The sequence below is a fragment of the Chelonia mydas genome, chromosome 1 (genome assembly GCF_015237465.2).
Source record: "Chelonia mydas isolate rCheMyd1 chromosome 1, rCheMyd1.pri.v2, whole genome shotgun sequence".
NCBI classification, from domain to species: Eukaryota; Metazoa; Chordata; order Testudines; family Cheloniidae; genus Chelonia; species Chelonia mydas.
Window position 1 is genome coordinate 37,233,545 of NC_057849.1, and position 25,669 is coordinate 37,259,213.

Below are 25,669 nucleotides of genomic sequence, written 5' to 3' on the forward strand. Positions count from 1 at the left end.
CCATGAGTAACAAGCACCAACGCTGCCTCTACTGCCTGGAAAAGGCACGTACCTCGGCCAAGTGCAGCATTTGCTGCTCATTTCCCCCACCTGCAAAGCTCATGGGCTCCAGCTGAGAAAACATCTGATGGAGACGGCTAAGAGACCTCAGTCTAATCCAGGCCAGGGGGACCCCTTTTTACATCAGCGTCAACCAATTACTAGTACCCCTCTGAGCACTAACTCAGGAGTGGAAGTCAGAGCTGCTAAGCCCAAGGAGTTGTCATCCAGGGCTTCTCATGAGAGTAAGGAGCACTCACAAGCATAAGGACAGATCTACTTCCAGATCTGCTTCCAGGAGAAGGGATCCCTCCCCAACTGTGTCCAAGTTGGGTGAGTCCCCGTGTGTTGGTCCTAAGGAATTAGGCTTACTTGAACCCTCTGGCCATGAGGGCAAGGCATGAAGGAAAAAGAATCCTCCAGTACCAACGCCTGTTCTGGCTCCTAAGCCTGAGGATCGGCACCCACCGACACCATCTAAGAGTTCACATATAGACTCTTCAGTGGTACAGTACCATCTCATCCCTGTAAAACCTGCCATCCATGATGACTATAGATGTGCCAGATCCATTGATCCTGACTACTGTAATGCCCCAGACTCCAGGACAGACTGAAACTTACACCTCACCTGTGGATATCTTCATCCTTCCTTATCCTCAGTCTCATCTTCTTTTGGGTCTTACCTTTCTGAAAGACATTGTCACTCCAGAGGAGAAAACTACTTCAAGGAGACAGGAACATTCACCTTGTCACCCCTTAAGATGGAGCTTTCATCTACCAGTACTGACAGCTCTGCTGGTGGAATGGGAACTGGCCTTCTCTTCAGAGGAGTTTGAGGTTCCAGGCGATCCTTCACCCCTGTGTAGGGACGTGAGTCTGGACAGATACTCGAGAAGATCCAGTGTCCATCCTTCACCCCAATATGACTACCGAAGGGACTGATGGTACAGTGACCCTCAACTGGTCGACCCTTCCTACTGGCCCAATTAGGGCTCCTGGGATCCGTACAGTAGACATCCTGGCTCCACCCATGCAACCCACCATACCACTCTCATGCAACACCTACACTCTCAATTGGAGCGTGAGATAGAGGAGATTGAGCCGGATCCACAGGTACCGATAGGTGTTTCATCTTCCTTACCAGAAGCTGCAGTTGCCCCATCTTCGCCATCTCCACCTGGTGACCACAGGCAATATCGGGAGCTTCTGCAGAGAGTGGCGTATGACCTCCATATTCCAATAGAAGAAATCCAGGATATCCAGCATTGTCTCCTTGACATTTTACAACCTCCTGGTCGCAGTAGGGTGACCTTCCCAGTACGGAGGCCATGATGGAACTAGCAGAGGTGGTCTGACACACTCTGGTCTCTTGTATCCCCACCGTGCAAGGACTGAGAGATGCTATTTTGTATCAGCCAAAGGAGCTGAGTTCCTGTTCCTCTTTATACACCCAGCACCCAACTCCCTGGTGGTGCAAGAAGCCACTGAGTGGTCTAGATTACAACATCTCAAGGCTACACTAACAGGTAAGGATTCAAAATGACTTGATTTGGGGAAGAAGACTCTACACGTTATCAGTTCCATATTGCTAACTATCAAGCTTTGTTAGCAAAATATTATTTCAATAATTATTTTTGGGTTTTAGACTTTAAGAACAAACTCTCTCAAGAAGACAGAGTCCAATTCCAGGCCCTCATTGAGGAAGACTAACTATTGGCCAGAATGACCCTTCAAGCTGCAATGGATGCAGTTGATACTTCGTCTAGAGGGATAGCCACAGGCATAGCCATGAGGCATGAGTCTTGGCTGCACTCCTTGGGGTTTCTAATGGAGGTTCAAAATACATAGAGTATTTGCCTTTTGAAGAGCCTAGCTTATTCGGAAAGAAGATGGACGAGTCCCTACACTTGTTGAAGAACAGCTCTCCACTTCTTGGACATTTACAACCAAGCTACCTGGAGCTCCATCCATACATTCACAAAGCATTACACATTAGTTCAAGCCTCCTCTGCATATGCAGCTGTTGGGAGTGCAGTATTAGTATCTATACCAACTGCATCTTTGACACTCCTCCCCATCCCATCCCCCCCATTTAAATATTGCTTGTTAATCACCCTCATGTGGAATACACATAGGGACCAGCACTTGAAGAAGAAATGGAGGTTGGTTACATGTAACCAGAGGTTCTTCCAAGGTATGTGGTCCCTAGCTGTATTCCACTAGCTGCCCTCCTTCCCCTGTGCTTCAAATCTTATCTGATTTGCGGAAAGAAGAGGAACTACACTACCCCTTGTGCCCTCAGTTCTTAGCATGAAGAAAACAACTGCACACGTGTAGACTAATGGACACTACTTGCTACAGATCTCCAAACTCAGGTGCATGGTGCCCATGTGTGGCCATCTGTGGAATTCAAATAGAGACCACACATCTCAAAGAACCTTCTGTTACAGGTAAGTAACCTCAATTTTATGCAGCTGCTTTCAGAGGTACATAGATGCTAACAGAGAGAACATTTTTCTCTCTCTTTCCAGAGACTGTGCCCATGAATACTGTATCTGTGTAGTGTAAAAACAATGGGCTTACATTTTCATAAGAGAAATATTTCCGTGTTCTGTGCAGTAACTTTCACAAACCCCAAATTTGGTTTAAAAATGACAAGACTGGGGGAGAATTAGAGAAAGGGATAAGCTGTATTCATGTTGTAGGATAATTGGAATTCCATTGGGGGATATCCATACAGTTTTCTCCCTTGCATCCTTCATTTTTTCTTCTCCTTTCCCACCACATGATGGCTTCTTGACTTTTCTTCCAAGTCTTAAGGATCCTTTCATATTTTTCTTTGTTTTAGCATGTATTCCCAACCTCAAATTACAGTCACCAACCTTCCAAGTAAGATGATTGCATAAGACTAACTTGATAGCTCAGCAGCGCTGTTCCATAGGAGGGGAGAGGTGGCAGTTGAATTCCTAAGCCATCCATTCCATTCCCCATATGCATCTCAGGAGGTCAACATACTGCCTCCATTATATTGTTATAAAGAGTGTTTTTAGTTTTTTAGCTCATGTCAGAGTTCAGAGGCTCCCATTTAACATTCTTAACAGTTATTTCATTCTTAATCGATGAAGGCACGTGGTGGCATGAGCCCTGAAGACCTCTTGGATGAGCAGTGTAATAGAAGAGCAGTTCTTCTGTTGCTGATAACCATGGTTTTATGTTGCAGTCCTGTGTGTGAAAAGCAGGCTTTGTTTGCTATTTGCCAGTCTGTGAAAGAAAATGGATTAGAGCCTCACCTTATAAAAAAGGCAAGTATATGGGAGAAATGCTTCGTATAGTTAGGTTATAACTTATACAAGTAAAGCAGAGTTGTAGTTTGTACCCTTTATTTTAAATTGAATTGATTGATAGTTCTGTGTTACCTCACTCTGAGTTCAGCTCCCGTGCGGCCACAGTTTTTCAGATTAATATGGTGAAAGTTACCCTTTATAGTTCTTTTAGATTGGGAGACTCTTAGGAGCACATGAAAAACAAATACAGTGACCACAACACAGTGACATGTAAAACAGTCTTGGTTGTATTCATATGTTACACTCACATAATGTCTACACAACCTGAGAGATTCCAAGCAATAGCCCAAGATATTATTGAGTCTGGTGGATCTCTTAAATGGTGGCCATTGATAGAGGGGGTCTTCCATCGGTGTCTTCCCACTTTTACCTAACCAGGGAACCTCATTTATATTGTTTTTCTGACCACACCTAACACCTTATTCATATGCAGGAGGGTTCCAACCTCTTTTTCCTTATCTGTACTTCCATACCCATAAATTTTGGGGTGCCTCACTTCCCATAGGTTGTTCTCTTAGTTCCCCTTTTCCTTATTAGCATCAACCTGTTTCCAGGGTGACCTATGGTCAGAACAGAACTTTGTGTGATGTTACAGCTTGGTGTCTTGCAGTTTACTGCAGTCTATTTTTCCTTAACATCACTTATTGGCACATCTTTTACAGTAATCTTGTGGTTTTATTGGCATAGAGTCAATCTTAGATCACCCACTCATGTCAAGTCTCCTTAAGCCTGCAGCATAGTGTGGCTAAGCTAAAATCTTATAGGCCCCAGCTTATAGGCCTTGCATTACAACCAGGCCTTGCTTATATGCCTAATATGCATTTATCAGTCATAAATACTTGTCAATCTTATACTTCTAGAATCCTATCTTACATCTGTACCTACAACTGAAATCTATTTAGCACACGTTAATGATATATGAAATAACTAATGAATTGACCATAACACTAGGTAACACACTGATAAATAAATTAATTGGCTACAAGTGCTATAAAGGGTATTTAGTTAATGCTGAAAATTTTTACAGCTCTTTCATTGTATGCAAACAGACTGGCTAATTAATTTTTTTACTTACTAAAATACCTCAGTGATTGTTTTAAGTTTCTCATGTTAAAATAAAGAATATGCAATAATTCTAAGGTTAACATTTTTGTAATAACTCCTGTATTTTCATGGACATCTTTAAACTATAATCAGGATCACGCACTGTAAATATTTTTGCCAGGGATGGTGGAACCAGGCAGGTAAAGGAGGCTAGGGCCCCCAAAGTGGAAATATTGTGGGGGCTCTGTCCCTGCATAAATTCATACATGTCCAGGGGGCTAGGGAGGAGGTGAGAGCAGAATCCAGAGGTGCTGGAGCTGCCACCACAAAGCCTGAGATTGTTCTGGAGAGCAGGGACAGGGACCTTCTGGGGCTCAAGCAGCTTCTGTGATGCCTGGGATCTGGCCAGAACGCAGTGAGCAGCACTCAGAGGTGCTGGAGCCACTGCCATGGTGCCCTGGATCAGGCCAGGCATCAGGGAATGGGACCCAGAGGGTCTGGAACAGGCCTGGGAAGGATCTGGCTTGACTCCCCTCATGCCATCAGCTGAGTCTCACTGCCTCGCCTCATTCCCTCTCCATTCCCCACCCCTCTTCGCAATGACTGTCTGTCTCCCTCCACCCTAGATTTTAGACCCAATTAAAGATGCTCACAACCAAACAAAGTAAAGTCAGTTTTTCCATATGCAAAACATGTAAAATGATAAGTGCGCTCTACTGAAAAATGCAATGCTCCTTTGTATTTGTCATTTAATAGTATGTTTTCCCCCCAGCTTAGTGTATTTCGGTATTACATTTGACAAATGAGAAAAAAAAAAAAGGCAAATGATAGCCATAATTAAAGATTCCATCCCTCTCCACATAAGGGAAAATGATACTATGGCAGGGGTGGGCAAACTATGGCCCAGGGGCCGCATCCGGCCCTTCAGATGTTTTAATCTGGCCCTCGAGCTCCCGCTGAGTAGCAGGGTCCAGGGCTTGCTCCGCTCTGGCACTCCAGCCAGGGAGCGGGGTCGAGGGCTTGTCCCGCTCTGTGTATTCCATGGCTCCGTGCGGCTCCCAGAAGCAGAGGCATGTCCTCTGGCTCCTACACATAGGGGCAGCCAGAGGACTCCGCATGCTGCCGCTGCTCCTGCCCCAAGCACCACTCACGCAGCTCCCATTGTCTGGGAACTGAGGCCAATGGGAGCTGCGGGGGCGGCACCTGCGGACGGGGCAGCGCGCAGAGCCACCTGGCTGTGCCTCCATTTAGGAGCTGGAGGAGGAACATGCTGCTGCTTCCAGGAGCTGCTTGAGGTAAGCGATGCCCGGAGCCTGCACCCCTCCAACGCCCCAATCCCCTGCCCCAGCCTTATCCCCCTCCCACCCTCTGAACACCTTGGTCCCAGCCTGGAGCACCCTCTTGCACCCCAACCCCTCATACCGAGCCCCACGCCAGAGCCCACACCCCCAGCCGGAGCCCTCACCCCTCCCTGCACCCCAACCCTCTGCTCCAGCCTGGAGCCCCCTCCTGCACCCTGAACTCCTCATTTCTGGCCCCACCCCAGAGCCCACACCCTCGGTCGGAGCCCTCACCCCCTCCTGCACCCCAACCTCCAATATCGTGAGCATTCATGGCCCGCCATAGAATTTCCATACCCAGATGTGGCCCTCGGGCCAAAAAGTTTGCCCATCCCTGTGCTGTGGTATAATATCGGTTATTTCTACTATGTACTAATTAGAAGTTGCACTATATAAATACTATTAAAAGAGCAAACGGATGTTAGAAGGTGAGGCTTTGAGACATGTAACTGCTGAGGGTGCTGCAGCGCAACGTATACGCTGCATGTTATCTCACAGTCTTACTTATTGCACAGGTTTTGGAGAGAGTATCGAACATTTTTGGCTATAAAAGTATAGAAGACTTCATGACTTCCCAATTAGACTATCTGGTGCTGGAGTGGCTGAGAATGAAAGATAGTGGATATAGCCTATCTGCTTTTCCTTACATTGTTTTGAACTACTCTAGCCTTGAGGAGTTCTACAGGTAGGTTTATACATAAAATGTATGCGAAATCAGGTTAAACTAGTTTTATTTAAAACCATGAAACATGCTATCTCAAGTATCAAAATAATGTAATTTTGCTGCTTGTACTGTAAGATTTTGCTTTAGAAGGCATGTAGTTAAGTCTTTAAAATTAATTCCAGGTATCATGTCTATTACCTGCTATAATGTTGGAGATTTATTTTATAGATGTAACTAGACAGTCATACAACATATCAACTATATTATATTTAAAAGGTAGGGTATTTCAAAAATTCCATTGTAATTCAAGGAAAATTTTGAAATATATTTGTTTACTTGTAGGGCTTGTTATAAAGCTTTGGTTCCACACCTGGTGATTAGAAGTCAGTTTGAAGATGTGAAATCTATTGCTAACATGATTGAAAAAGACTGGCGGCAGCTTCTAGCATGCTGCTTTCCGAAGATACTTGTAAATATCCTTCCCTATTTTGCTTATGAAAGCCATGGAGATAGTGAAATAGCACAACAGAGAGACACAGCTTATAAAGTCTACGACATGCTTAAGGATGAAAACTGCTTAGGAAAACAGGTACCTATTTTAATGTACTTTGTTTCCTTTATAAATGCATAAACTGGTGTATGACTTGTAATGGACTTGAGGAGAAAATAGTAAGTAATAGGTCAGATAATTCAGGTCTTCAACTTAGGATATTTTGCAATAGAGTAAGTCAAAATTTGGTATTTTTATTCTGAATCTTTCAAGTAAGGTCAATTGTGCTGTCTTAAAGCCACACTGTCAACTGGAAATCTAAAACATTTCAAAATATGAATTAAAAGTTGTTATGCTTTTGCAGTCACATTTGCCTATGTTTTAAGTTTTTTCTCTCTGATTCTCTGTGAAGCCTTCTCCCATCCCCCAACAGGGGCACTGACTATTCGTGGGAACTAATGACTATACATAATGTTATGTCAAATGCAGAATGTAAAGAAACTGAAAATATAGAGAAACATTTAATTTATGGTGAATCTTAGGTGTTGTAATTACAGTTGGTAAAACATTTCTAGAAAGAATTGTGATTTCTAAGTTGATTGTGTCCCTTTAATTTTAAGATGGACAACTCAAAGGATAAGTAGGTAGCTCAGACAAGAAGAAAAAGAAGTTACCTCAGAAAAACACAAATTGAAATTGAGACCTTCAGAATTAAAATATTTCCGTATTAACGCTGTTCATATGAAAACATTAAATGTATCTAATGTTGTTTTCTAGCAGATTGACAATTTATCTCACAGTAACTTGCCAGAGATTGTAGTGGAGCTGCTGATGACCTTACATGAGCCAGTCAACACCAAGGCAGGAGAAGGAGGTGACCTAAGTAAATTTACAGGGTATGTAGATATAGACTTTTAGAAGAAGATGTATTTCATACCTTTTTACTTGTGTACAACATTTTGCATGTGTGGGGTGTGTGCGTCCCAGCATATGCTCTCAAAATTTCTTCTAGGATTTCAAGAGAGCAAAATAGCAGAGAGATTTATTACCCCTCTCTTTCCATAGTTTCAGTGAGGGTGAAAGACACACCTCTGTCAAGGGTTTGGCTGGATCCAAATAACTTTGGCTCAGCTCTTGCATGGGATGGTCTTAGTAGCATCTTCAGCTCGTGAATATATAATCTTGTTTATGCATCTTCAACAGGGTTGTAAATCTTCAACTTTGGGATTATATTGTTTTTGTCTTTCGAGCGGGAAATTCTCAGAACATTTCTAAACTTGATTTTAACTTTTTTATTCATTTTATTTTCTGAGATTCCTTTAATTCATCAGTGCTTAAGAGATGACATGTTTTCTCAAATGAGTCAAAACACTCGTATTTTATATATGAAAATCGGATTTTAAAATAATCTTTTTAAACTTAAATTATTCTTAGAGAATTTTTAAATACAAGTGGTCATCTTTTGCAATCCTAGAAAAAAAGTTTCTTCACATCCTTTAATAAGGGGGAGCGCTTCCATTCTTTGAAAAGACACTTACCGGTGTTCAAACTTTTCTCAAGATTACAATCTACAGTAGCAATTAAGACTCCTACCAAACACGGTGTGCAAATCAAATATCACAATAGCATTTAGATATATTTTTCTAAAATGGTGTAGAATATTAAGCCAAAATACAAGTTATAAAGCTGCATTCCAGAGTCCGTACAATGTGACCTGGAGGTGCTGAGTACAATTTTATGGCCATCATTCTTTATGATGATTTTCGTATCTGTCACTTATTGAGAAAAAGCAGAGATTTTGTGGGAATTTCTGTAGTGAGACTAAACATTTTATTTAATAAACTCAAGCATGTAAGCTATTATTCTTCAAGCATCATGTATGTGTATAAAGTTACTGCATCTTCTGAAATTCAGCAAAGGCAAAGAGCAGTTTGTAATAAATTGTATTTTATTAATAACCATTTTTGCATCAGTATTGAGGTTTATCCTCCTTCCCTCCATCCATCAGTTTCTAACATTATGTGTAGTTTAGGCACTAAGTATTTGAATAAGACTGCCGTTTGTAGGGTGATCAGATGTCCTCTTTTTATAGGGACAGTCCCGGTTTTTGGGACTTTTTCTTATATGGGCACCTATTACCCCCCACCCCCATCCCGTTTTTTCACAGTTCCTGTCTGGTCACCCTAGCCGTTTGCCGTATTTCTCCCTGACAAGCATGGGTTGGTTCTCTTAGTTCTTTATTACATTCAGGACTGAACTGGGAGCAGGGCTGTCATTTTAGAGGATTTCCAGCTATAAAACTCTCTTGTGTAGAGTTGGTCTACTAAAATTCCTCATTGGCTGACTTCAGAGCATGCTGAAAGATTTATTTATTTCATTTGACCTGTTTTTCTATGTTGACTGTTTCTGGACCCCCAACCCTTTGCTTTCGAATCTGCTACCCTTCTGTTTTCTTTATTCTTACCAATTTCTGTTTGATCCCTTTATGATTGGAGTAACATGCATGATGACTGTGATTTATTCTTGTGAATTACATTTTTACAAGGTCTGGGAGTGGATTTGGCTGATTGGCTTGTATTTAATTTCATGTTTTTGTATTTTGGTGTTCGGTGCTTTGATAACATGCCAAAGGCATCCTACAATTGGATTAAACAAAACAAGTGCAAATATTTCCCTATAGAAATGAAGTCTTTATGTTGTATTTGGAGATTACATCTCATTTTATTTGTATTTGTTAGTTTGCTGGGAAGTATAACTAATTCTCCACTTACTGCTGAAAATATTACTGTTATGTAGGAAGAATTTGTACTTTGCTATATTTTTTTCACACTAGTTACTATATAGCAGTTTTTCCTTGCCTTATCAGGGTGAAACCAAATCAGCCATGCAACATGTTATATATGCATCCATATCCTTGATCTCTGAACAAGTTTTTGGAAGTCTTGTCTCACTGTGTTTTTTAATTCATTCAGGGAACTGGACCCTGCTCCTAATCCTCCTCATTTTCCATCTTATGTGATCAAGGCAACCTTGGATTATATTAGCAGTTGTCATAAAACCAAGTTAAAAAGTATTGTAGCTGTACTTTCTAAAAATCCTGTAAGTATATGATTTTGCCTTTTTTTTGGCATTGTTAGAAAATTTCCTTTTAATTATATATATTTTTATTTGTAAATTGTCAGTGCATGACAACAAAGAAAAACTTTCCAATATAATTTTAGGGAATCTCTTTATGTTTCTATTAGTAGCAGAAAAAAGACACATGTCCCTAAGTTAAAGGCCACAGTAACTTTATGAATGTTACGTGCATAAAAGATTAGTTTAAAAAAAAAAAAGTGAAAGAAAGACAGGGCCACATTTTTAAAAATAAATCAAGTTGGGGGGGATTTACATACACTGAATAAAACTTTATAGGTTAGATTCACAATATTTCTATCACATACTAACTAAAGAATTACATCAGATCATGATATATTTAAGTATAAATAATTTCTCCCCCTGCTGACAGGGTGGACTTCTGCATCCTTATGCTTAGACACGTTTGCTTCACACGAAGTATGACTGTTCTCCTTTATGTTGTCTATAGATTGGAGAAAAACATACTAATATTTAGTTGTTTTATAACTAAATGGGAGGGTATGTGTTTCCAGAATGTAACATAGCCATGCACAAATCACAAAAGCTCTGCATATGTTGTTTTTGTGTGCCTATTTACTTTTTACTATATGTATGTGTTCTGTTAAAACAATCTTGCATTTTTACATTTTTCCACTTTTTTTTTTTTTTTTTTATCATTGATGAAGACTGTCTTCAGTGCTTTTTGTTTTCAGGGGGAAAAAAAGCAGTTTTTTGCACAGTCATGGAAACTAAAAGTAGAAGGAACCTATAGGGATTTCCAGTCTGCACCCCCCATTCCTTGTACGACTGGTCTCTACAGTGCATTTTCTAGCATTTGAAATAAACGTGTGCATTTATATATGACTCGGGAAATACAAAACTTGTCTTATGTTTACATTTTTTCCTAAAGTTAAAATAACTTAATTTTGCTGTTATGATATGAAAGGCGGCTTTTCACTTGGTGTTTTCATTCATTTACAGGATTCATTCCAGAAAATTCTACTAGCCATTTGCAAACAGGCAGCTGATACAAACAATATTTACAAAAAACACAGGATTCTTACCATTTATTACTTGTTTGTTAATTTGTTACTTAAAGAGATAAAGGATGGTTTAGGAGGAGCGTGGGCTTTTGTTCTTCGAGATATAATATATACCCTGATTCACTACATCAACAGCAGGTAAATACATAATTGTCTTCTAGTTCTTCCTTTTTTACCTTCTCACTGTTATCCACATATTTTAGTACCACTAGTAGCTGTTGTATCATCTATGTAGAAGCTAGTGTAAAACTGATGTTAGTGTCACACTAGCGATTGATTATAGGTAGGGTGACCATATTTCCCTATGCTGAATACGGCACACCTGATAAAATTACTTGTATTCAAGCCGAGTTCAATGGCAATCAATCAGACCTATGCGGTACAAATGTTCAAATTAACATCAAGTTGCCTGAGTCCCTGTTAAAAAGAAATACTGCTAGTTGGATTCTTTTTATTTATCATCTTATCTTTAAGGCTTTAGGGTTCACACGAGGAAAGGTGACACACACACACACTCCTGTACACCTCTTTCACATGGGCAGGGGGAGCGGGTGTGACTGACCAACCCGACCCTCTCTGCCCGGTGCTCTTCAGGCTTCATACCTGGCTGGGCCCCCGGGATGGACCCACCTCTCCTGGTACCTGGTGCCGCGTCTTCCTGAGGCAACACGTGTGGGGCGGGGAGGAATGAAGGGTCACATGCCTCCCCCCCCCAGATTTCTGCCAGGGTTCACACCAGAATGTGGCCAGCAGCAGCCTTTTGGCACTGTGCGGGAGAGAAAGGACGGGAGCTGCTTCCAGCCCGAACAGTGTTGAAAGGCAGCTATCACCTCCAGGCTGCTGCTGGCCACTGAAATAACCCAGCTGCCTCCTATCCCCTGGCTACAGTGCAGGCTGGAAGGGGTTAAGCCCTTTAGGATGCATTGTGCACCAGGGCCCAGGGAACCTGAGTGCAGGGGCTTTAGCAAATCCGGCCAGAGAAGTGGCTCAGCAGGAAAATGTGCCTAGGGGATGGAGCAGCCCCGTGCTCCCTGGGGGCAGGACCCAGGGTGGGGGGCAGGTGAAGAGGGTGCTAAGCCCCTGCCTGCGGGGCTGCTGTGGAACCTGCAGGGTCAGGGCATGAAAAGGCTGGAAATCACTTCCCCTGCTCCACTCCAGAGCTTAGCTGGGGGCAGAGAGGCTTCCCCATGCCAGTGCTGCACTGGGCTTTGGCACATACAGGGCTCAGCTCCTCCTGGCCAGCGTCCTGAGCTGGAGGGTCGTGGGCTTTCCCGGGGCACCGGCCCAGCCAGAGGCAGTGGGGGAAGGGAAGAGCCCGCCGGCCAGGCTGTTGGTTAATTGAGCACTCCGACTAGGGGCTGGTTCTCCGCACAGCACTGGGAGCAGGACGGGCTCTGCCTAGGGAGATATGGAGGAGCAGAGGGGATGAAGGGGCAAAGCAGGAAGAGGATAACAAGAGGAGAAGCACATAAAGGGCTGATGGGTGGGCAACAGAGGCAACACGTAACTGTCTGGTGCCTGCCCGCACTCACCAGCCACTGCAGCTCACAGCATACAGCCAGTGCCAGCCAGAAACAGGGTGGGGGACGGGGCCCTGCTGGCCAAAAGCTGGTGCACAGCGAAGGCTGTGCTGAGGGACCAGCAGGGGGAGCAGCCGCCCCCACACGCTGCAGCTTTGCCCCACCACCAGTCTTGCACACCCATCCCCGTCATCAGCCACTGGACTCCCCCCCACTCACCTCTGAGTTGGCAGGCGGCTGGCAAGTAGGGATCTGGGCAGAAGCAGTACCCACCGGTACTGATGGGGGGGAAGACAGAAAACTACGGGACAGTTTCCCCTTTTTAAAGAAAAAATTGGACACCTGTAGGAGGGCTTAAATATGGGATCGTCCCTTTAAAAACGGAACATCTGGTCACGCTAGTTATAGGTCTTCTTCCCTGAGCACAGCCCTATTTATTGGACTATAGAAGATGGGTCTTTTTGTTGAAATTAAGTCTTCTGTAGGCGGCCTTCCCTGGACTTTTTGATCATTTGAATGTTAATAAATGCATTGAGTATATGGCTCGAAATGACACATAACTTCACAACGAAAACTAAGATTTGCTATTTGATACCAAAACAAAGTTAATCAAAGAACAGCGAGTATTATGCAAGCACCTTCATTGTGAACATAACATTTGATAAATCTCCTCTTCTGCCTTTTTCTGTAAATTTTCCAGTGTTGCTACTCCAAGGAATGTTTGAGATTACAATGCTGTCTGCTAATATAACAAAGTATAAGGGTATTCCAGTAACCTAGAATATTATTCAGATCATTGAAATGTTTTATAGTCTAGTCTTCAACAAACCCTGCTTTCTTACTCGTTTGTCTCTGAATTCTTTCTCTGCCCACCACTTGCCCTATTTAAACAGTACTCTCCCTTTCCCCATGATGTCAGTCTATTAAATTCCCTTCTGCCAACTTCTCAACTTTTACTCTGCCTTCTTTTCTTGACCCACTATCTGCCACCATGTTAGCTTCTTTAATGCCCAGGCTTTACCTCTACTTCTGCACCCCAACAGCCTTTGGAGAAAGCTCTGTGACTCTGGGCTTGGCTACACTTGCAAGTTAGAGCGCATTAAAGCAGCCCCAGGTGCCCTAACTCACGATCCATTCACACTGGCAAGGCACTTAGAGGGCCTGGACTCTGCAGCTGGAGCGCTCCTGATAATCCACCTCCATGAGAAGCATAACGCTTGCTGTGCCTCGGCTGAAATGCCCCAGCGTCAGTGTGAATGAGGTGTTGCATTATTGCGCTGCGATCGGCCTCCGGAAACGTCCCATAATCCCCTTAAGTCAAATGGTCACTCTTGTCATTGTTTTGGAATCAGCTGTAGGAATGCGGATATGCCCTTTCAAAGCTCCATTTCTGACAGCCGGCATGCTTATCTGCTCCGAGACAAAGCAACCATTAGTGTGGAATGCTGTGTGCGAGAGAGAGAGGCAGGGGGGAAAGGGAGGGGTCTGCTGCTGTCTGAGCTTACAAGACAGCATGCTGACATGCTCTCAGCCCCCCCAAACTCACTCTCTCTCCCCCCACATACACACAACACACTCCCTGTCACATTCCAGCCCTCACCCCCCCCATTTGAAAAGCATGTTGCAGCTAATTGCATGCTGGGATAGCTACCACAATGCACTGCTCTTCGTGGCGTTGCAAGAGCTGCTAATGTGGCCACGCCAGTGCGCTTGAATCTGACGGTGTAAACACACGGCAGCGCTTTCCCTGCTGTGCTCTCGGAGGGCTGGTTTAACTCACAGCGCTCTACATATGCAAGTGTAGCCATGCCCTACAATCACTTCTGTTTTATTTATTCTCTCTGTCTGACCTCTTCTTTAATAAATAACATGATTTCTTCTCCCTCATGAACTCCTGCACTGCTAACTTGCAAGTTTGGACCTAAATTCTGTGACAAGGTCCCTGCAATCTGCTGCACATCTTCCCTTACATTTAAAAATAGAGACTATTAACCAGTTAATTCTGAAAGTGAATACATTATCAGTACAGTAGCCCATAATACTTATTTCACACTTTTCCCACATTTTCAATTTTTAATATCTGCAGAATTTTGTGTTGACAACATATAACTTCATTCTAGGGGCTAAGGGTTAAGCAGGAAGTTTTAGTAGGTGAGTAGGGAACAGCTGATGCTTTTGGCAACTGAGGAGGTGAGGAAAGCAATTTGGTATTGTGGGACTAAACACAACATTTGGATGTTTCAGCTAAAATGGTCAACAGGGCAATAATTTAATTGCTATCTTTAGATTTTAGAGGGAACAATCCGTAGTGATGTAGGAGTCAATTAACATTGTTTTGGGTTTTCTGCACACTCAGAAAACTGTCACCATGTCAGCTTAAACTCAGTTTACATTTGGCATGATTATCTTCAAATTTATAAAGGCTAGAAGCATATATATTTATACTTAGTGATGGTTTAGTATGGAATTTTCAAGGGACCCTAAGAATTTCAGTGAGAGTTGGGTGCCTTAACTCCCATGGACTGTCTAGGTTCTAGAGTATTGTTCTGTGATGTGACAAATTCAATGTATTGTGGCAAATTCCACGGGAATACAGGAGCTGTTATAACAGCACATCCACTTCACAAAAGGGAGGGATGTGATCAGAGAATTCCCCACTCCGGTGCTCCTTACAACAAAATCCATTACCTTTCATCTGTGGCAGCCTATATACTATTTTTTTCCTTCCTAGAGGAGATCTGTTTCTTTTTCACTCTTGTTTGACTCTGTTGAATTAAACCATATTGACAATGGCTAAATTTAGCATATATAACAATGATGGAAGGACTTGGGGATCTGGTACTATTAAATCCAGAAATCTAAATCCCTGTGATGATTGGGTCAACCATTTTAAGACTGAAATCACTGCCTCTTAAATATGTTTATATGCTTCTCCCCCCCCCCCCCCCCCATTCCTCCCTGTCATGCAAAGGGTTAGTTAGTACTTTGACAATGGAAATATTTGTTTTTTTAATTTAATTCCTCAAACTTGTTGTTTTTTTCCCCTGTGGCAGACCTAATCTTGGCAGAGACATGTCCATGCGCAGCTTTTCCCTCTGCTGTGACCTTCTAAATCATGTTTGCCACGCAGCAGTCACATATTGTAAGGATGCCCTAGAGAATCACCTTCATGTTGTTGTTGGAACGTTAATACCTCTCGTCAGGGACCAGCCTGAAATTCAGAAGCAGGTAGCTTTTCAGAAGATGCGCTTGTTGCTTTTCTTTATTATGTGCCTCCTGGCTTTTGTAGTTAGTTCAAATCAACAAAAGTATTAGTTATAAAAATATCTGTGTTTTAAACATAATGTTTAGTCACCTTTTTCTATATTCTGTAGGGTTACATCACGATTTTTTTCATTTGTTACCAGTTGTCAGTTATTTCATAAGATTTTTTTTTAAATGGCCTTTTTCAGTAAGAAAAGTACAGTTTTTACTACATTTCTGCTTCTTAGACATCTTTTGTTTAGCCCTATAGCACACACTACTGTTGAAGGGGAATATATGGACAGAACTTTACTTCAGATATAGATGTGTATAGACTGCATTTTTCTATGTAGACATGTTGTTAGCCTAGGTCGGGGTAGTCAGTTATTTTTGTCAAGTTCCAAATTTCTTCGTCAAGGTCTAGTCAAGGTCTAGACTCCAGAGAAAATAATAACAATAATGATAAGTAAATAAAAAGATTTCAGGGTCCGTTCAAAAGTGTCTGGTGGTCCAGATTTGGCCTGCACTCCACCTATTGACTGCCCCGGCCTAGATACTTCAGACTGGCAAATAGTCAGTTCTATGTATTGGTAGCTCAGTGGCTTTAAAGCAGACTATCAGTAGAGGGGCATTTGCAACTCCACAGTTATGCTTATTGCAGCAGTTCTGCTCTCAAAACCCTGTCTACTGGGTTTGTGCCTTCCTGTAAAATTGTGCTTTTTGCTGAAATTTAGCATACGAGTTCTTGGTCAACAGAGAGAGCAGTATTGTAGTTGTCTTCACAGTTTTGTTTATATTTAAGGCTTGTCATGGCAATAAATTGGGGAAATTACAGCTTTGTCATGGCAAAAAATACAGCCCATGATTTAGCTGAAAAAAAAATGCCTAAGAAAACAGCACAGTTTTTTTTCAAATGTAATATGTGGTTGTTTAATTAAAATGTACCCAAAACCCCAGTAAATTCATTAAAATAGGAAAATCCCTAATACACATAAAACGTTAATAAAACTCATATAAATAATTCTAGGTCTTACTGTAATAAAGCATATTATAAATTCCTAAATTACATGGCTTTACAGCTCTCCTGTCATCTTATATCTGTATATAAAATACAGGAACCTCTGCAGAAGCACTGTATATTGGTAATTTTTAGGCTAACGGCACCAAATTTGTTACACTTGGGTCACTTTTGGAAGAATGTCTTTGCACTTAGAGAGCTAGCAACTTAATTAAAAAAAATATTTAAAGACGTTCTGCAGTGGACTTTTAAGCAGCCGAGCAGCCAAACTTAAATAAAAACAGCAGAATCTGTGATAGCATGGCAAATACCAGCCTTATTAATATTCAATTTATTCTAGTAACGCTATTAGGCATTCAGATTAACAGCAAAGTAAGCCAACCAAATCATGCAAAATATTATAGCTTTCAACAGTAAGAAAATCAAATAAATTGTTAAATTATAGAATTTCTGTATCAGTTACTTCATTCTTATCCTATCTCTATTTTTAAGCCTCAGTGAATTACAAATATTACATTAGAAAGACAAGATGGGTGAGGTAATATCTTTTATTGGAGTAAATTCCGTTGGTGAGAGAGAAAGTTTTGAGCTTACACAGAGCTCTTCTTCAGATCTGGGAAACATACTTAGACCTGAAGAAGAGCTCTGTGTAACCGCAAAAACTTGTCTCTGTCACCAACAGAAGTTGGTCCAATAAAATATATTACCTCACCCACCTTTTTTCTCTAGCATCCTGGGACTGACATGGCTACAATAACGCTCATACAAATATTATATTGTCCATGAATGTGCCAAAGTCTTTTTAAACACTTTATAACATGCAATAATGTAAAACGCATAGTTTATGAATTTTTGCTTATATTCAGTTATCAGTTTGGAAGAATTTAGTCTGTACAGAATGCATAAATGTTATTTCATAGAATATTGTGCTTGGCTTGAGGAGCCTTTTTTTTTATTAAGCTGTTTTTTTTTCCCTTTTAATTTATTTAATATACAGGTCCTAGACTTGTTGAAGTACCTAGTGATCGATAACAAGGATAATGAAAACTTGTACCAAACAATCAAACATTTAGATCCTTTTCCTGAGCATCCTGCTTTTAAAGATTTGCGTGCTACTCAGCAGAAAATCAAATACAGTAAAGGAGCATTTTCACTTTTGGAGGTAATTAACTATTTAATTTGGGCCCTGGCACAGTCACGGTAATAGGTCCCTTTCAACTGAAGGCAAATGTACTGGCTATATGATACAGTATAGAAAGAAATTTATTTCCCCTTAAAGTAGACATGTTGACTTTTTTTATTCTATCCCTAGTTACAGGAGCTAATCAATTTGTTTGTCTCTCAATTCTTGTGTACATTTCATATCTGTTGGTGTTCAGTGAAATACCTTTGAGGACCATTTCACCACTTAAAACATAGTATATGCAGTAGAGAGTCCTGTGGCACCTTCTAGACTAACAGACTTATTTGAACATAAGCTTTCGTGGGTGAATACCCACTTCGTCAGATGCAACGAGTATATGCAATGTATACTTATTACAAAAATGTTGTTTTGCAGGAAATTAACCATTTTTTATCGGTAAGTTTCTGTGAATCGCTGCCATTTGCAAGACTTGAAGGATTAAATGATTTACGCAAACAACTGGAACAACATAAAGATCAGATGAAGGATCTCATGAAACATTTCCAGGGTACAGACTCCTGATAGCATGCTTTATTTCTTCCTCTGCATGCTGTATTCTTTTGCTTAGTAAAATAACGCCACTATAATTTCACACATACACCAGACTGATAAGTACTGTATAAATTAGGATGCAAATTGTGAAATTTCTCTTAGTGAGTATTATACAATACATAATGCCATATGGGTGATATAACTACACCTACTTTTTTGTAGATATATTTGTATATATGAGCAGGATATATTCACTATCATCTTACCAGGCTCCTTGTCCCAATCTTTTCCTTTCCCTTGACTCAGTCCAGCTGTTTTCCCCTCTGAATTAAAATCAGGCAACTTCTTCTTCCACGCTCTGGACACCAGAAGTGGGGAGCCAAAGAGCTCTCAGAGACAGGCTCAGTTCTGGTGCCCACCTTGGCCCAGAGCAGCAATTCAATGCTGGAGTGTGCTCAGCCGTTGTGCATGGTGCATGCACAATCCGATCACACTTAAGAACTGTGAACAGCTCAAGCAAGCTCATTGAAGATGGAATCTTTACAGATTTTAGCTGCTAAAATAGAAATCTCCACTAAGCATGTGTAAACTGCAGTTGTTCAAAGGCTTATAACTTGGCCAAATTTGAGTGAAGTTTCACAGAGATGGCAAAAGACACGTTACGGAGACAGAGGTCACCCTTTTGCCAAAGTTCCTGGCTCCAAAGCATATGGGACGCTAGAGCTGTTCAAAAAAAGGTTGCCAGAATTTTTTTTACATGGACTAGACATTGAGATTTCCCCTAGCCTTGTTCTTGGAAATGACTGAACTATTATGCGTGAAATTTTCCCAAAAAAACACCAAAACATTCAGCCTGAGGCAGACACCTGACATGGAAAACTGCAGCCCAAACAGGTAAGTTTGGCAAAGTTATGAGTGATTGAAAATAGGATCTTATAATGGGAAATGTCAGGCAGCCTTTATAATAGGCAGTGCTAACAGTTCTGCCTATAATAGTTTGATACAATTTACAAGAGGCACTATGAAACATTAAAACTTCAAAGAGACTGTTTGTGTTTGCAGGCTGTATAAGATTTCCTGTGGACATTGTCACCTTTGGTGTGGGTAGTACAGATTTCACAAGGTCTACAAAACAGTGTTTAAAATATATGGATTCATTTATAAAAATACTGGAATTCCTTAAGATTAAACAAGACCTAACACTTAGTTTTCAGAGGTCATCATGAGTGTGTCATACAAGTGTGAAATCTTTGAGCCCAAGCCATTCCTGAGTTATGAGTTGACCAGAAAATGTTAAAACACATTTTTAAAGTCCTGTAAGGTAACCATGGCTTGTCCAATTAGCCTCCTGTGTATGTGTGTGTGTGTGTGTGTGTGTGTGTGTGTTTGTTTGTTTTAAATCCTCTAGCCTAAAATAAAGGCTGACAGCAGATTTTTTTTGTGCAAGTTACGGGAGGTCAGGGATAAACTGGAAACTGGCTTACTACTTTAATTATTATCACTGTGGTTATTATTGAAGGTTTTTAAGAACAGGTTAGACAAACGCCTTTCAAAGATGGTCTAGATTTTCTTGATCCTGCCTCAGCATGGGGGAATGGATGACTTCTCAAGGCCCTTCCAGCCCTACATTTCTGTAGTGATGATTATTTGTTATTAATTTGTTCGTGTTACAGAAGCACATTGAGGCTTTAGCTGACTTGAAGGCCCTGTTGTGTTAGGCACTGTGCAGTTCCATAATAGAATGTACTGCATACCCACAACTAGCTATAACAACTTAATAAAACCACTACTTTAATGTAAAAGCACTACTGTTAAGTTTGAAATATGAATCAACCAACTGTCCTTTTATGAGCAGAAATGTGGACTGGACATTTTGGTAGTTTGTCCACAGCTACTTTGAATTTTAAAAACTGAATTGTGATCTTTAACAATTTTAAATTAATGCTTTTTTAAAAAAGGAAACAGCTGAATGTGTCTTTGTACCACGTAATTCATGGATTTTATGAAAAATAAAAAAAGATTCAAGAAGTAAAATAACTTCAAAAATTCCTCTCCCTTGTCTATACCATTTTCTCCCTAACTGATGTTTCAGCCATCTCCTTCTTCCTCCTTACCTCCCTGCTTTCGTTCTTTGGGCTATTAACATGTTTTAAGTCTCTCCAAAAGTAACAAAAAAGGGTGCTGGAAATGCGAGGAGGTGAGGGAAGAGAAGCAGCTTGAATTGCTGTAGGTTTTCAATATTATTGGCCAGCCCATATTTCTGTATCTGGCCCTGAATTCCCATATGTTTGCCATGGTTGGATAAATTCCTCTTTTTCCTCCCTATTTGAGTCACTCTTGCCTCAATATAAAATCAATACATTGTTTAAAAAACATGAAAAGTTTCAGACAAATCTAATAGAGAAAGGGCTGACTGTAGAGGAAGGTAATAAGTACCAGAAGATCCCAGACCTTGACTATATTTTCTTGCAGTCAGTTGTTATGACATTCTGCTGTGCTGCAAATACCATTTGGTTATCTCATGATAATATTTAATGTATGCAGCTATCAAAAGGTAAAATTAGAAGTCTGTTTGCATTGCCATTATAAAATCCTGGAAATAATATATATATAAATTTTAGTTCCAGGGAATCCTATGACTTGGACCAAGTAACATACAAGAGTTGGTTCAAGAAGTGATGATTTTTAAAAATATGGAAACATTTCTATTTTTGTGTTACGTTTTATAAAAGCTTTTGTGTACCAAATTTGACCCGATAACTATCCCCTTTAATGTTCAGAATGCATTTTGAGATCTTAGTTGAAATAGAATTACAAGTAGTGTAATTTGTCTGTTACAAATACACATGGAAGAGACATTAATGCTTTCCTTTTTTCTTCTAAATGGTAGAAAACCCCCAGGACTATGTCATAGTAAAGTTGGTGGTGAGCTTGCTACAACTATCCAAGACAGCAGTTAATCATACAGGTGAAAAGGCAGTTTTAGGTAAGTAATTTTGCTTTGTGAGTGTCTACATCTTCTACACTAGCACTAATATCTCTAAATGACAATTATTTTAATCTTTAGCAGTTGCAAAATGTTTCCTCTGGTGCTAAAATTAGTGCTGTTCACTTAAACATCTAGTATGTAGTGGTAAACCAGGCATTTAGATCTTACTCATCTGAAAAACTAAAAACCTGGTATTCAGCGCTGATGAGCACCCACAGCTGCAATAGCTGTTTTGGGAACTGGCATTGCTCAGCACTTCTGAAAACAAAACTATACATTTGTCATTCCTGCAATATATTTCCATTAAATACTTCCTGAATTTGGACCAGAGCCCAACCCTTATGTCTGCAGCATGTCTCTTCTCATCTTGATGATGGTAAAAGAAATGTTACACAATATGTTTTAGAAGATCTAGAATTTTCATAGCTACAGCTGAATGTGGACATGTCAAAACTTGAAAGCCAAAATCTGTTCTGACAAATATGGATTGTATGAATGCAGCAAGGAAATAGACATATGTCTGTCTATTTCCTTCTGTCTGAAACTTAGTGTTTGTCCTGGAGCCGTGAAATTGACAAGAAAGCCCAGCAGCCACTCCATGGCGGGTAGGAGGCTCCAGCTAAATCCCAGCTTCCCCCAGGTTCCTGGCTCTTAGCCATGCCGCTGCCCAGTTTCCACGCTCCGAGACAGACTGTGCACACCCAGCTCCCCGCTCAGAGCCTGATTGCCCCCTGGTTCCCAGCCGGCTGCTGCCTGGGTTCCCCGTGGGAAGCCCAGCGCCACTGAGGCTTCCTGCCAGGAGCCTGGGCATTGCACCGAGGCTCGGCATCTCCAAGGCTTTCTGGGCTCAACTAACAGAAACTTACAGAGAAATTTAAGTTTGTAGTATAGACGTGCCCTTAGTTTCTACTAACATGAGATGTTGAAAGGACAAGACGGCTCACATAAAACTGTATGTAATATGTATGCATATATACACACACACACACACGTATACACAGCTAAAAAAAATAAAGCTTTTTCCTCTACTATTTGGAGACTATAAAAGTAATATTTGCATTTGCAGAGGCTGTTGGAAGTTGTTTGGGAGAACTGGGTCCTATAGATTTCTCCACCATAACTCTGCAACATAGTAAAAATGCATTCTATTCCAAGGCAGCTGACTTATTTGAAGATAGAGAACTTCAGTGGGTCTTCATAATGCTGATTCTAATAAATAATGCTTTAATAGATGATTGGTAAGTGTACATTTGATTTGGTGCTTAAACGAGCACCAATGAAAAAAAGTAGCTATTGTTGTAAAAAGATTTTCTGCCTTCCGTCTCATAATTTTATTTAATACCTGCACACAAGCAACAATCTGTTAACTCTCCACTAATGATCCACTTTGAGTTTCAGATTACTCAGATTCCAAGCAATCTGTGGTGTTCTACAATGCTTTTAGTCAGGGGCTGGATGTGGATTCTAGCTAAATGATCTTGTTGCCCAATGCCAGTTGCGGCCTTTTTGTGTTAGAGTAAATATTTGCAATCTCTTTTGTAACACACATCCTTAATGCACATCCTATGGCTCATCAGTATCAGGTGCCTTTAGAATTATCTTTGATGTACATACTTTTTTAACATAGACTTCATAAGGTTATGTTAAATTATTAAAGAATCTGTTACTCAGATATGCTTATCTTTCAGTATTGGTGTTCGATCTGCTGCTGCTGCCTGTTTGAAAAACATTTTAGCCACCAAGGCTGGTAACGAATTTTGGGAGATTTACAAAAACAAAGCTGATCCCATGTTAATATATCTACATCCTTTCAGAGTGTCTAGAAAGAAGGTATTTCTTTTATTTATTTTTGTGCAGTTCAGGGTAATGAGAACAGAAAATATAAAAACAAATATAGATCTGTAAACATTTCTGAAGACCAGTGTTACAGAATCTAGAGATGGAAAAGATCCTTAAGATAGTCCCCCTCTTCCTGCCAGTACAGTATTAGTTCCTTTTGTACATCTTTCCTACCTCTTGTACTTTCTCAGGGGGACTGATTTTTGCAAACGCTTATTTTTGCACCTTATGTTTACAGTGAGTCATCCCATTAACTAAAAGACCTGATATTAAGTGAAATGTTTACAGGATCAAGTTTAGTTCCAAATATACCAAGCTGTGGGGCTCCCATTACCTTTTTCATCGAAAGGACTCCACAGCCTTGCTATCAGGATGTTCTGTATGTATACATTATGATGAACGTCCTTATTTACTTGATCACATACTATTTTTTCCACAAGACTGCTGCCTAATCAGTGCACTTGATGGAAGTACAAAGGAGCAGAATTAAGGTCGCATGAGCAACTGTAAATCAAGCATTTCCTACCGTTCAAGCACTTGACTTTGCAACCTAAAATATGATGTGTAGTGGGGCCTTGATCTTCCTGGAGAAACTATACCATTACTAAAAAGAAAAGGAGTACTTGCTGGCAGCCTCCATTCGATCCTACAGAACAAAACAAACAAACAAAAACCCAAACACGATGAAGTGAGCTGTAGCTCACGAAAGCTTATGCTCAAATAAATTTGTTAGTCTCTAAGGTGCTACAAGTACTCCTTTTCTTTTTACGAATACAGACTAACACAGCTGCTACTCTGAAATATACCATTACTATTTCCAGATTTCTTTGGTTTTAACTATAGCCATGCATTATTATAGCATTTTACGTTTATTTTATAATATAAACTAAGTCTGATTAAATGCTTTCATCCAGACGGACTCTGCATTGTGTGTGTTTAATTTTGTTGTTCATCTAAATTTTTGGACCAAGTTGTGTGTACGCTGGTTATTTTTTAGAAGAACACATCCTTGTATTTTTTTATTTAATTTTTGTTTTTGTGTAGTTTTTAGAAGTACCAAGTAATGAAAGAGAGAGTCCTTCAGAAAACCTGGATGATGCAAGTGTGTGGATTCCTCAGAGTGTAAGTCACGATACCTGGATCAAGAATCTGACTTGTTCATTACTGGACAGTGGAGGAGTGAGAAATGAAGTTCTTCAGTTACTGAAACCAATGTGTGAGGTGAGCTCAGTTTATATATAGCTTCCATGTGCAGCAGCCAAAGATAATTGTGGTAAACTTAGTCATGACTCCTATTAATATCAGATAATTTCTGTTATAAAATCACCATTTTTTCAATTAGAAAAAAATATTAAGCACTCTTTTAGTAAAAAGAAAAGGAGTACTTGTGACACCTTAGAGACTAACAAATTTATTTGAGCATAAGCTTTCGTGACCTACAGCTCACTTCATCGGATGCATTCAGTGGAAAATACAGTGAGGAGATTTATATACACAGAGAACATGAAACAATGGGTGTTACCATACACACTGTAAGGAGAGTGATCAGGTAAGGTGAGCTGTTACCAGCAGGAGAGTGGAGGGGTAACCCTGACAAAGGAGGTGCTGTCGTCACCATGAATAGGTTGGAATATGAACAAGAGGCTGCTAGGCAGCTCTCCAACACCACTTTCTACAAGCCATTACCCTATGATCCCACTGAGAGTTACCAAAAGAAACTACACCGTTTGCTGAAGAAACTCCCTGAAAAAGCACAAGAACAAATCCGCACAGACACACCCCTGGAACCCCGACCTGGGGTATTCTATCTGCTACCCAAGATCCATAAACCTGGAAATCCTGGACGCCCCATCATCTCAGGCATTGGCACCCTGACAGCAGGATTGTCTGGCTATGTAGACTCCCTCCTCAGGCCCTACACTCCCAGCACTCCCAGCTATCTTCGAGACACCACTGACTTCCTGAGGAAACTACAATCCATCGGTGATCTTCCTGAAAACACCATCCTAGCTACTATGGACGTAGAAGCCCTCTACACCAACATTCCACACAAAGATGGACTACAAGCCGACAGGAACAGAATCCCCAATAATGTCACAGCAAACCTGGTGGCTGAACTTTGTGACTTTGTCCTCACCCATAACTATTTCACATTTGGGGACAGTATATACCTCAAATCAGCGGCACTGCTATGGGTACCCACATGGCCCCACAGTATGCCAACATTTTTATGGCTGACTTAGAACAACGCTTCCTCAGCTCTCATCCCCTAGTGCCCCTACTCTAGTTGCACTACATTGATGA

General features: G+C 40.8%; 1 protein-coding gene across 5 annotated transcripts in view; it reads left to right on the forward strand.

Moving 5' to 3' along the window:
* The window catches only part of ATM (ATM serine/threonine kinase), a 118,014-nt gene that overhangs the window by 51,134 nt on the left and 41,211 nt on the right, over positions 1-25,669 (forward strand). For 4 of the 5 annotated variants that reach the window (XR_005223994.2, XM_037890308.2, XM_037890318.2 and 1 more), the window contains 13 exons: positions 3,165-3,341; positions 6,283-6,452; positions 6,774-7,020; positions 7,699-7,817; positions 9,894-10,020; positions 11,020-11,219; positions 15,655-15,829; positions 17,860-18,024; positions 18,421-18,553; positions 21,428-21,523; positions 22,593-22,764; positions 23,215-23,356; positions 24,410-24,586. Coding sequence is in view for 4 of the 5 variants with exons in the window: in XM_037890308.2 (XP_037746236.1) it covers positions 3,165-3,341; positions 6,283-6,452; positions 6,774-7,020; positions 7,699-7,817; positions 9,894-10,020; positions 11,020-11,219; positions 15,655-15,829; positions 17,860-18,024; positions 18,421-18,553; positions 21,428-21,523; positions 22,593-22,764; positions 23,215-23,356; positions 24,410-24,586 (2,100 nt within the window). In the remaining variant the exon portion in view is untranslated. The remainder of the gene's footprint in view (positions 1-3,164; positions 3,342-6,282; positions 6,453-6,773; positions 7,021-7,698; positions 7,818-9,893; positions 10,021-11,019; positions 11,220-15,654; positions 15,830-17,859; positions 18,025-18,420; positions 18,554-21,427; positions 21,524-22,592; positions 22,765-23,214; positions 23,357-24,409; positions 24,587-25,669) is intronic. The other variant, XM_037890312.2, reaches the window with a different exon arrangement.